The 12,174-nt window shown below is 40.6% G+C and overlaps 1 protein-coding gene across 1 annotated transcript in view; it reads right to left on the bottom strand.

Moving 5' to 3' along the window:
- Positions 1-1,637: 1,637 nt before the first annotated feature.
- FBLN1 (fibulin 1) overlaps positions 1,638-12,174 on the bottom strand; it is a 67,945-nt gene continuing 57,408 nt past the window's right edge. Inside the window, exon 16 of the mRNA XM_009323641.1 lies at positions 1,638-2,730. Within this exon, the coding sequence (XP_009321916.1) occupies positions 2,591-2,730 (140 nt within the window). The 3' untranslated portion in view covers positions 1,638-2,590. The remainder of the gene's footprint in view (positions 2,731-12,174) is intronic.

Genomic DNA, 12,174 nt, shown 5'->3' with positions numbered 1-12,174 from the left:
TTAGATCTAATCAATCCAAAGACAGCACAGCAAAAGAAAAGCCCTCAAAGTGAGTGGATCTCAGTGACAATTTCATAAGCAGTTCTCCCACTTGAACGGCTCTAACGATTTGCCAATAAAAATTACAAATAGTTTTACTTTGTCCCATTTGCAACAAATGAAACTTTATTGTCACAGGTTTGGATGAGAGAAATATTTAATCTTCCCTATCATTACTGAATTATCTAGTTTTTCTATGTTGATCTACTAAAAGTTAAGACACGTCATGGTGACCATGGCACTAAGCACTCTTTAATTTTATTATACACAAAACATAAAATCATCTACTGGATCAATGTTGTCATATGACATCAGGACTATTTAAAAAGCTGCTTGCAATTTTCAAAGATTATTTGGAACAATGTAGGAAAACAGTTTTCCAGGAAGTAGTGGTAATCCTTCTTCTATCCCATTTTTACTCAAAAATGCAGACAGAAGAAGGGTGGGTGTGTGGGGGGGTGTGTGTGTGTGTGGTGGTGTGTGGTTTCTCCTTTACAGAAAGAAGTTTGTAAATTAGTTTGTTCATCAGTTTGATCCTAAAATTAGATTTCTGCTGTCCCAAAGTTCTTTCTGCTGCAACTAAATACCACTTACAGAGGAAATAAAGGATCAAAAATTACAGTCTAGAAAATCAGATGGAAACAGTTTTTGTATTTTTGGTACTACAGCTACTCACTTTTCCTACACTGGCAAGAAAAAGAACTTGATGATTTAAGGAGAGTCTTCCATCCTCCTTTTCTTGGACTCTGTTAGCATAATAAACTGTTTTACTTTCCAATCTAAATTGGAATTACGTAGGCTAGTAATCCCTGAAGTCAACAGTATCTCTTGTACTTTGGAGTTTTCTAAAATCTCCATTAGTTAGTTGAAAGATGAAGGTCACCTGCTATAAATATATCTGTTTCATAGCATTTTTCTACGCAAATACGTTAACTATTTATTGAAATCATAAGGACTGTAGAGGTGGCCACTAACAACACTGCACATGTTTTAAGCTGATGGCATCCTGAAAACCAGGCTGTGTACGGGGTTGGGATGCTCTGTAAGTGTGGGGGGAACAAATACTGTCAAGAGGGTATCCTTTAGTCAAATTCTATTTATGAGAATATGTTATCATAAAATCCTCATTTAAGGAGTGAGAATGCTGCAGGCAGAGAAGCCTCCCTGCCACAGAGAATGTAATGAAGACATCTGTATGAACACAGTAAAGTTGTTACGGTCTTTTATTTGCAATGGATCAGAGAGGAGGGTCTTTATCGGTCTTATTCAAAGATCATTCGGGTCAATGCAAAGATTCCCTTAAGCTTCAGGGGCTTTTGTACAAAAGGAGGAGACAAATGCCTAGCGCCAATGATGACTGATGAAATAGCGGACTGTTTCGAGTGGGGAATGTGTAATATATACATATAATTAATTTGCTTACAGGAGATTATTTTTGTATATTATACGATTTTTCTGGTAAGCAGAAACCATAGCATACGTTTGAGTACTTCCCATCTGACTTTCTTTATTTCCTCATATCTTAACAAACATAACAAACTGAAACATGAAGCTATTTGTTTTCTGTTCTGTAACAAAAAAGATACGTTACTTTGATGCCCAGAAAATACATTAAACATTCATTTATTTGTGAGAGTTTCATTATATTATTACATATGCCTTGGTTTGGTGCATAGGAAGTGTACAGTTTAACATGCTGATTTTATTACCGATTTTAAAAAGGTACGGAGCTTTACTCTATAATAGACAGGAGATACAGGTCCGAGTTTCCCATGTATTGCTGAGTACAGATGAGATTGGAATTTAAGCAATATGCCTTATCCTTGTAAGAAGTTAATTTCAATGAGAGGTATTTTTTAATTAGAATCAAACATAATCTTACAATCAAATAATAAGTACAAAAAAGGACTATTTTTTTAATATGTGCAATAGCTTGTTAGTCTCTTACTATTTCTAATTCCTTTTGCACTTCCTCTTGTAGCCGTAGCTGAATGGCGCTTTTAAAACATCTAGGCTAAACTTTTCAGAAATGATTAGCAATTCTGGGTGCCTATTCAGAGTTACCCTACTGGGGCCCAAAAGCGAGTATTTGGCACTTTCTGGCAATCTGACTCCTTCCAAGGTAGTTAATGTTGTGGTGAAATTACTAATCCTTACCAAACTTCTTCCATCCAAAGATACCATATATTCATCCCAATGAACTCTGACATCTATTTTGTTCCACATCCTCAGTCGCTCTGGTTATCTGGCCAAGGAGCAATAGTTAAGATCTGCCTAAACATTTAGAAAAGTTTTAAATTTCACTAGGCAGCTGAGCACTTTTACACACTACTTATTTATACAGACAACTACTACATCAGGCTCACTTAATTTGCTCCACCCTATGTCTAATCAACGTAATAGCTTGTTATTTGTCTTAAACTATAAACCAAATATTTAAAAATAAAACAAAAAACCACTATTGGGTTTTACAAACAAGTATATGACATAATAGTTTGTGGTAATGCTTCAGGTTGGAGTGACTTGCTTGTCTGGGGTTTTACACGCTCTCTCAGAACCAGTACTCGGAGACAAAGATGTGAACATTGACAATGTTACGATGAGATACCACTCCACCCATGACGTAGTTCATCTCCAGTTTCAGGATGGCATGGAAAGGTCCAACAATGGGCCTCACCTGGCGAACTACACCTGTTGGGATAGAAATAGGTTGCTGAGATTAATAGGGGAATCAGAGGGGTTTGGATGAGCTACACCCTGCTGCATTTCAGCAAGAGAAAAACTCCCCTTCGTTTTCAGTATCGCTGATGGAAAGTGATTTTATCTATTGGATCTGTAAATGGCTTGCAGGAAAGTTTGCAAAATAAGAAAATATAACTTTTGAATCAAAATACCTTGCAGAAGATCTAGAAAGAGCACTAAAATGTTGCTAATGGCAGAAAAACTATATATTCTGAAATGAGAAGAGTTTTTTTACCTTTTATTCAGAGCGATAAACTCTTTAAGAAGTCTGCGACACTGCTTTTTACGTAGGACATAAGGAGACTTTCCCTAGGTAAGCCAGCACACACATGCCCTGAGGAGTACATAAGCATGCACACCTGGGAATGCCATGCAATTTCTGGTACCGTGTTGAAAACCACATTTCATTTGGAACAGTAGAAATTATATGTAATGGCGATTACGATGCAGCAATAAAATCAACACTTTCCCTATAAATATCTGATAACACTAATTTGTAAATTGACAGTGTGTTGCATCGTGGATGGATAACCCCACTGGAAGCAATCGGAATAAAAGCAGGCGAGTTTAATGAGGAAAGGGGGACTATCACAGCGTCTGTCCCTCTGTCATTCCTCACATGGATGGTGGCCATTCCCTCACCAACACCAGGGGTTGATAATGAGGAAGGAAGTGGTAAAGGAGAAGTAAGCTGTGTCTTTTAGGGCTCTAGGCTTTCGGTTTGCTTTACACAGAGGAGCTCCAGTGCCGGGGCGCAGCAGGACAGGGACTGCTGGGGGCTGAGTGGTGAGGTCCTCGGGGGGGGCAGGGCAGGTCTTCTCCAGGCAGGGCTTGTCCCACCATCCCAGCCAGGCCAGGGGGCAGCCGGGTTCAACCAAGGGCCCAGATCACTGGGCAAGGTCATGGTGATGACGCAGGGCCAAAGTCAAAGTAGGAAGGCAACATACGGGTCAGGTCCAGAACAAGAGGACCCACAGCTGTGACAGAGCTGGAGACCAGCTCTCTTCCAGCACAGCTCAGGCAGGGACTGAAGCTGAAATGGGGCTCCTGGCCTCTGGGCAGGGTATGGGGGAGGACCCCGGGGAGGCCCATCTGGGCCACAACGTCTTATGGGTGCCTTGAGACGATGTGGCTAAACAGAATAGCATTACAGCTTCAGGCCTACACAAAAGAAAGTCAAGGGGAGCTTTGCCATTGACTCCAAAGGCGCGGGATCAGACCGTAAACATGTTCTCACTTCACAGTTATTTTCTAGGTCCAGCGTTATTGGAGTAGGGAGCTACCCAAAGGCTCACATCTGAAAGATTGTATCCAAAAGGTCAGAATCACGTCAAGCTGAGGTCAGCCAGCAGGCACAGGGAGTCTGGCAGAGACCCCCTCCTCAGGCCCCTCCTTCTGACAACCGACTTATCTGACAGGGCATTTGATTCGGAAGGAAATACGCCGTTTAAGAAAAGATTAAGACGTATTCCTTCTGCGTGCTGGGGGTTATGTTTCACAAGCAGGCAGCACACCAGCGCCTTCCCGGAGTCCCAGCCGAACTCCTGCAGCAGTCCCCTATGAACTCATTGGCTTGAGATCTGATGGGAGAGATAAACGTTTGCTTATGCAGGCTGTCAGCACCTTTTTCTAAGGCAGTGATGACATTACAGTTTTGTCCTGTTTAAATACCAACTAATATCTTCAGCATGCAGTAAAATCGCGAACTTTTCACCACATTCACTTTGCTTGCCATATTTGATGAATACACTTCTTAAGCATCCTTCCCTCTACAATTTATATGTACATACATATATATACACACACACACTTTTTTTTTTTTTTAGTTTTCTTGGCTACTGTCCTGCACCTTATAAAAATGACTGGGCTTGGCAGATGATATATTGAAAAAGAAAAGCCTTGCTAAAATTGCCCTCCCTTTAGGGTAGCATTTAAAGCATTTTGCTAACAAAACATCACGTTATTGCAGGCGGTGCTTTAACTGACAACCACGGAAACACGCAGCATTGGAATCACTCAGTACTGGCAAGCTGTTTAACCCACCCTGTTAGCAGCTCATGCAGTGATCACCAAGCCTCAGATGGCAAAGGTTGCTGTTTCCATTTAGCAATCTTTTTATAGGGTTCTACACTTTCTTGCTCTGCTCTAGTAGAGTCTGCTCTAGTCTAGAAGTGGGATTGCAAATTGTGGTTTTTTTCTGACGTGATGCAATTCCACTCAAGATGGTTTATGCCACAGTATGGCATCTATCTGTACATTATTGATGTAGCATTCAAAGCAATTAGTAACTTTCTCATTCTTGTTTTGTTGCATTCTGCTAATAGGCAGAAAAAACGGAACATATTTTCAAGGTGGAACAGGCAAACACACTGTGATCCATGTGGCAGTACTTTTCCACACAGTTCTCTTGCTGCAGTTTTAAAATCAAGCCTAATAATGGTCTGAGAAGCGAATGCTGCACGTGTTAAGACAGCTATATTGAAGCAAGAAATTGAAGGAATGTACAAAGAAACACAATACTCTCACAATATTTATTTACCCAGTTTGTTGTGCTAATGTCCTAGATGGTCCTGAAATGACCACCAGTGCAAAAGAACTATTTCCCTTCCTATTAAATAAATAGGACGATGCAGTCAGATGGGTTTGCGCTACAGCACGTGTATAAGGATGCAGTCATTCTAAATGGGCAGAAGAAAAAAAAAAAGAGTAAGAAAAAAACCTTGAAATGTTCTACTGGACAAAAGCATATGACAGGTTTTTGGCAGACTTACTCATCGAGAGCTTTCTATTTTTTTGGTGAAAAGTGCTAAATTGGAAAACCTGAGCATTTTTCTCCACCAAACTCAAGGACAAATGCGGGTGGAAACCATGCAATAGCAAAGCTGCTCAGAGCCTGAAACCTGGCTACACATTTATCCAATTCCCAGCGATCCTGTTGCAGTGGTCCTAGGACTTGTCTCAGAAATGCTGTTAAAGGCTACCTGCTATAATATGTCGCTGCCTTTTGACGCTACCTGTGCCTGATTCTCTAATGCCTTGTGCCTTTCATGTCAGGCATGAGGGAGGCGCAGCTATTCTAGACCCAAACAAGGCCAGCAGTGCTTTGTGCCTACTCTCACAAACAGATGTCTAAAGAAAAAGCTTGAGACTCGGGCCTGGTACATGTAATTCACATACATGGCTCAATGAATCAGTCAGTATCTCGACAGCATTTAGCACAGGACACATTCGAAGATGCCATGTGTAATAATTCTGGATGTTTTTAAGCGACATGGATTTATCAGTTACTGCACCATTTGCATAAACATGTTGTTCCACTATGCCTTTTGGCAGACTAATGCTGGGTCCAGATTTGTGGTCTGGCATCCTTCAGCATTTATAGCTGAATATTAAGTATAAAAACATACTTCATAGTAATAGGAAGGTTACAATTTTTAAATGTACTGAAAAGTCAGGAAATGTAGAAATTAAGCAGCTGCTTTTTGATCTCTTTTTTACCGTCTAAGTCCAAAGTAGCTGGATGGAGCCACTCAGATTTGACACGGGGATAACTGCAGACTGGGACTTGGTCCTGGACCACTGTAGCGGTACACGCTGTCATGTGAGTCACTCTCTATAGGATGCCAGGAGAACAATGGTGTTGCTCATTAAGTGACCTGAAAACAGAGTGCTCTCAAATACCACTATCAGCTGGTCCCCTCTGGGACCAAAGCTGCAGACTCTACAGTTGGTAAATGGGGTAAGTTTATTTAGAGCAAGTTCACCCAAATCCTTTTCCAACAAAATTAGATTTCAGCTAGGTTAGCATTTTGCCCCAAAAAAGCCAGGGGAATATTTGTCTATATTAAAACAGGGTGAATCACTGATAATAAACGAACAAGGAGATTCGCACTGCTGCTGAATCCCATGTGCCAGGCAATCTCGAGCATCTGTGTTGTCTTGCCTACAGGCACATCTATGCAAGCAAGCGCTGTTACCCCCCAGTCTGATGTGCTGCTGTTGCTGTTTATGCTCTTGGTTCATAATCTGTGACCCAAACACAGACTCAACCTACAGAAAATCCTATGTGTCACAGGCCAGGCGGACTACTTTCCATCAGCTCACCTTTGTTTGGTTTTTCTTTTCTGTTAACCGAGCAGAGATGTTATTACATGTCCCAAATCTGCTTGGGTATCTTCATGGTTTGCTGACCTCCTTTTAGAAAACAATGGTAAGACTTCTTTTCCTTGCACACTTTGCCCTTATTGTAAACAGGATCTACGCCAATCCTTTCTATCTGCTGATCTATGTAAGCAAACAGCCTTGGCTTGAGAAGCAGTAAGCTTTTGGATGTCACAGTTATTTCTGCAGTGATAGTCTGACCATGGCCCAGAACTTTTAAAGCTCTGTAATTAATACACTCTTGCCCTGTTTCTTCTTCTTTCATGTTTCAAATTTCGATTTTTTCTAAGATAAAAGTATGTCACCATGTGTAGTGAAGACATTAACCTAAATAATATATAATACTTATTTTCAAGTGAGAATAATGACAACAACCAAAAATCTTAGAGCCACTGTCATTGGATTACTGAGGCTTTGCTTATCAAAGAAGATGGGATAAATACGACAGCAAGGTTAATATTGTTAATCTTCCTAAGCCTTTCAGCAGAATTTCTATTATTGTAATCAGATGCCACAGGTATTCCTTGGCTTGTCTATACCTCTTTAAGATATCATTACATTTCTCTGCTTTGAAATATGTGAGACCCTCAGGCAATTCACCTCTGTGTCTGGTTTCTGCTTGTATTTTTGCATTATGCAGCTGATTTGCTAAGAAGGTCCATTTTGAACTTAGGAGAAACACTGCTGTTTTGTTACCACATTAACCCATTCTGGATGACAAGTTCCCGCATTATCGTGCATCAACATTTTGCCTCCAGAAATCCAGATTCCTGATTCTGACTTCTGTGCTAAGCTCACTGCCCAGTATGCCGAAGGAGCACTTGCAAAACTCTTTAAAATACTTTTTTAAAAAAACCTTTTCTTCTTTTTTTTCCACTGCTAACCACAAAATCTGCAGCAATTACACTTGCAATGAATCTGGGTCATTGTGTTCCTTACACCTCTTGCTGAACACTGCATTTGCGTTTTCGCTAGAGAAAGCTCCCCTGACAAGGATCTCCACGGTTTGCCGGAAAGCAAAGCAGAACCAAAGAAGCTTATTTTCACACTGCCACTAGGAAAAGGCTGTTTTGGGTTGGTAGCGAGGATGCATTATGTTACGTTTTCTGTTCCAGAGGTGAAGGTCGCAAGATTTTCCACAGGGATTGATTCTTGAGTCTAGTCAAATATTTTAATCTGTATCATCATAAGAACACAGTACAGACATAAGTTGCACCCATTCCTCAAGAAGAGAGCCTCAGATAACCTGAACTTTTAAGAACCCCCACAAAATCAAGCTGAGAAGTGTTAGTGGAGCGGGCAAGGGATCAGAGGCTGAAGGGAGAGGGAACAGGGACTGCTGATTACTGGGGAGCTGTATCTGATGACTGCTGGAAGAAGAGGGGATGTGCTGAAGTACACCTCCTCTTGCCTTACCTGCATATGCATATGCAGGCATATGTATTTGTCTATATATAAACAATCCAAACTACTGCCAAATCAAAAATTGTTCTTCCAAATAATCTGTGGGCTATGCTCGGGAAAATACAATAAACACAGTTATCAAAAATGTGATCGATCCTCTCCACCACATTGCAAGCTCTGTGTTAAGTAACAAGGACAAGAGCTCTTTTCCTCTTACAACCTTCCCATCTCTTCCCCCATACACAGGGTTACAGCTATATTGTTTTGTTCCGGTCATCACATGCCAAAGGATAGTAACAAAACTACCTTTTTTTTTTCCTTTGTGCTCACAGCAAGCACACAGTCTCCTTTCTGTGAGTCTTCTCAGGTGGCAAGTTAACGAAGAGACATGTGGCTTTTTACTATCAGTTGAATCCAACAGTATTGCCCCTTTGTCATTAGCGCAAGGCTTCACACTCGACATTATAGGCAGGTACTAATTTAGCCAGTTTTTCTGGGAACAAACAATTTATTTAGGAAAATTTGCTAATTTTTTTTTTTACGTTGTTTAATTGTATGATCTGTGGTCAGCTAAAAACTGACAACAGACTGACTAATCGGGATGGATGGTGAGGAGTTACTGAGAGAGCATGAAGTGGTGAAAAGAAGAACAATCCACTTTTCTGAAACATTAATCTATAGTTAACATATTAATCCGGTCCTAAATAGAACAAAACACATCTTTTTATTCAATCTGAGATCTATTTTAAAATAAACACTCTGTAAAAAGGATCTAAAATAATAAGAATGGGTTATATATTTGAAATACCAAAGGCAGACAATCAAGTCTGAGCATAGCTCACTGTTTACTTTTCCTTCAAAATAAGCACACATTGCTATTGAATTTTTTTGTGTGTGTTTGCATCTTGGCCATGCATTATTAAAATTAACTTTCAGAAATCAGAAACTAATAGGACAACTGAGAATTAGTCTTCATTCACTCTACTGCAAGTGGAACTACTGGCCGTATATAAAAAAAAGAATATTTTGCATTAGTTAGAATTAACAGCAACTTGGTATATGAAATACGGTATGAATTATTGTGTGCAATACAGCTCCATAAGAATGTTAATATCAGCTCCATTGTAAAATACAGTCATAGACAGCAAAGGGTCTAAGGGCTGAGGAAAGCTAAAGAATCTCCTAGGATCTTCTTGGCAATTCTTATGTGTGGTGACGTTTCTTTGCCCCTGACACGCAGCCTGTTTCACTGGCTGCCTAGCTCTGAGGTACCCAGGCAATTTCTAATCAAGTACACGCCAGCAAGGCAGGCAGGACAGCAGGGCCGAAAAGCTGAGCAGGGTATGAGGCTTAACAGGTAAGAGGAAGGAATACATACCAGGGCTGAAAAATGCATAGCTTGTTCATGCAGAAGGTATGATATTTTGGTAGCAATACACTAATTTCTATTCCTCATGAGATAAATAAAATCCCATGTGAGATGCATAAGAGCTCAAGCAAATCAATTTTTCCCCTAAATGTCCTAATCCTCAGGCTACAAGTCTACAGGTCTGACTGTAAGCAAAAGCTAAAGTCCATCACAACATGTCCCCCCTTTGAAAAAAAACACAGGAAGGCTTGTCAAGAGAACATGGTGAGAGTCAGTGCTGTCTGTTTTCAGATGGAACTTTTGGGATGAGCTGCTAGTGACACCTACAAGAGAGAGATTTCAATGACACAAAAAAACACCTTATAATTTTTCCTCTAGCTATTTTCCTTGTGCTTTAAATGGATACTTGGAACATGAAATGATTAATTTGGAAAAACTCAAGTACCAGAGAATGTGGTAAGAGCTGTGGAGCTGGAGCCTAAACTCAGCTGAAAATCAGATAATTTATTGGGCTTTATGTGAACTTCCAAATGATCTCAGCCTATGTTCTGAAACCCTACATTTGGCTGTTCCTGGATCTCGGTTTCCCCATAAAAAACACTCTGGTCCTTTTTACAGCCTTGTCAGAGATGAATAGTCCTAGGTGTCACAATGCAACAGCAACTACACTTTTTTAAGCAATGGATCTTTGGGAATCACAAAAATAGCCTTTAAATAGTCTGCTAGTCTATGTCAGGCCATGGGTATGTATGGTTACGTACAAAGGACGGACATAGGCTCTCCTCTAATGTTAGCAAACTTCTTTAATCCCATGTGGACGTTGCAGTAATGAAGCCGAGAGGTCATCTCGGCCTCCTGGAACCTAAAGCCATTGCAAGGCTATTAAAGGAAAGTAGCCCAAAACACCGGCATGCTAGCGGTAATATGTGGTGAACACCTTTTTGTAGGGGAAAAGCATGTTTATGAGTTTCCCTTAAGCAATACAAGAAGACTGATCTCCTCATGTTAATGCAAGATTTTGGACTATAATTTCAAGTTTGCTTTTCTCCTCAAGGCCTTTTGCTTTATACTGCTGGCCAAGATTTTCAAAATTAAGAGTAAACATCTCAGATGCATCAGTGTTACTTAAGAGCCTAGTCTTAGCTTCGAAAGAGATGTTCGGGCAATTAGGAAGTTTAGGACTAGGGAAATTATTGTTGCAGTGGCTATTTTAAAAGGCAAAATTGATAGGGTCATTCCAGAAATGAGAAAGAGACAAAAAATCCAGCCATGAATAAATGCTTCCTTGGATCAAACCATAGACAACGAGTTGCAGGTTAGGCTTGAATACCAGACTATCTCAGTCTACAACATGTAAATACATATCTACAGTGTGAAGCCAAAACTATATAACCAAATTGTTTTTTGGCTCTGTAGACCTCAACTCAAAGAAGTCACGTTAAGATTCGTAAGAAAAAAGTTATTTCTTATTCAGTATTCATTACAAATATACAAAGTTCATCAATAAGGTTGAAAAATAATTCATATCCTGGTCACAAACAGAAAACATATCTTAGGCTATTTTATCCATTTTTTTTTCTGTAAAAAGCTTTGGGGCTCTGCATATGTTAAAGTTTAATTAAATTCCTTTCCTAAAGGCTGTTCTTTATTCCAAAAGGTTATGCCAAAGTAATGATTTTCAGTGCTTAAATTGCTCTGCCTACATAGTTACTAGCGTACTTACTGACCTACACCATGCTAGGGGAGAAGGGAAGTGAATTAACTGTTTGGTAATTGCTTAATGTATCCTAGCTTTGAAAATATAATGCTTCAAACATTGCACATTAGGGAATATCTTACTGCATTTGGTAGAGTGAAAACTGCAAAGTTTTTCCTTTTGCAGCAATCCAGTCCTGCCATGTTTTCAACATCCAGAATCAGAATCACAGAATAGTTGGGGCGGGAAGCACCTCTGAAGATCATCTGTACAACCCCTTGCTCAAAGCAGAGTCACCTAGAGCATGTTGCTCTGAGCTGTGTTCAGTCTGGTTTGCGTAGCAAGGTTTTGGTAGCGGGCCGCTACAGGGGTAGCTTCTGTGAGAAGCTGCTAGAAGCTTCCCCATGTCCAACAGAGCCAATGCCAGCCGGCTCCAAGATGGACCCACTGCTGACCAAAGCTGAGCCCATCAGTGACAGTGGTAGTGCTTCTGTGATAACGTATTTCAGAAGCAGGGCGAAAAACTGCTGTGAAACAGCAGCCGGAAGAGAGGAGTGAGAATATGTGAGAGGAACAACTCTGCAGACACCAAGGTCAGCGAAGAAGGAGGGGAAGGAGGTGCTCCAGGCGCCAGAGCAGAGATTGCCCTGCAGCCCGTGGTGAAGACCATGGTGAGGCAGGCTGTCCCCCTGCAGCCCATGGAGATCCATGGTGGAGCAGATATCCACCTGCAGTCCATAGGGGACCCCATGGCAGAGCAGGG

This window comes from Pygoscelis adeliae, unplaced genomic scaffold, assembly GCF_000699105.1.
Source record: "Pygoscelis adeliae isolate BGI_AS28 unplaced genomic scaffold, ASM69910v1 Scaffold215, whole genome shotgun sequence".
In the NCBI taxonomy this organism is placed as follows: Eukaryota; Metazoa; Chordata; class Aves; order Sphenisciformes; family Spheniscidae; genus Pygoscelis; species Pygoscelis adeliae.
Note: the sequence above shows the minus strand (reverse complement) of the source record. Positions and strands in the feature narration are given on the sequence as shown.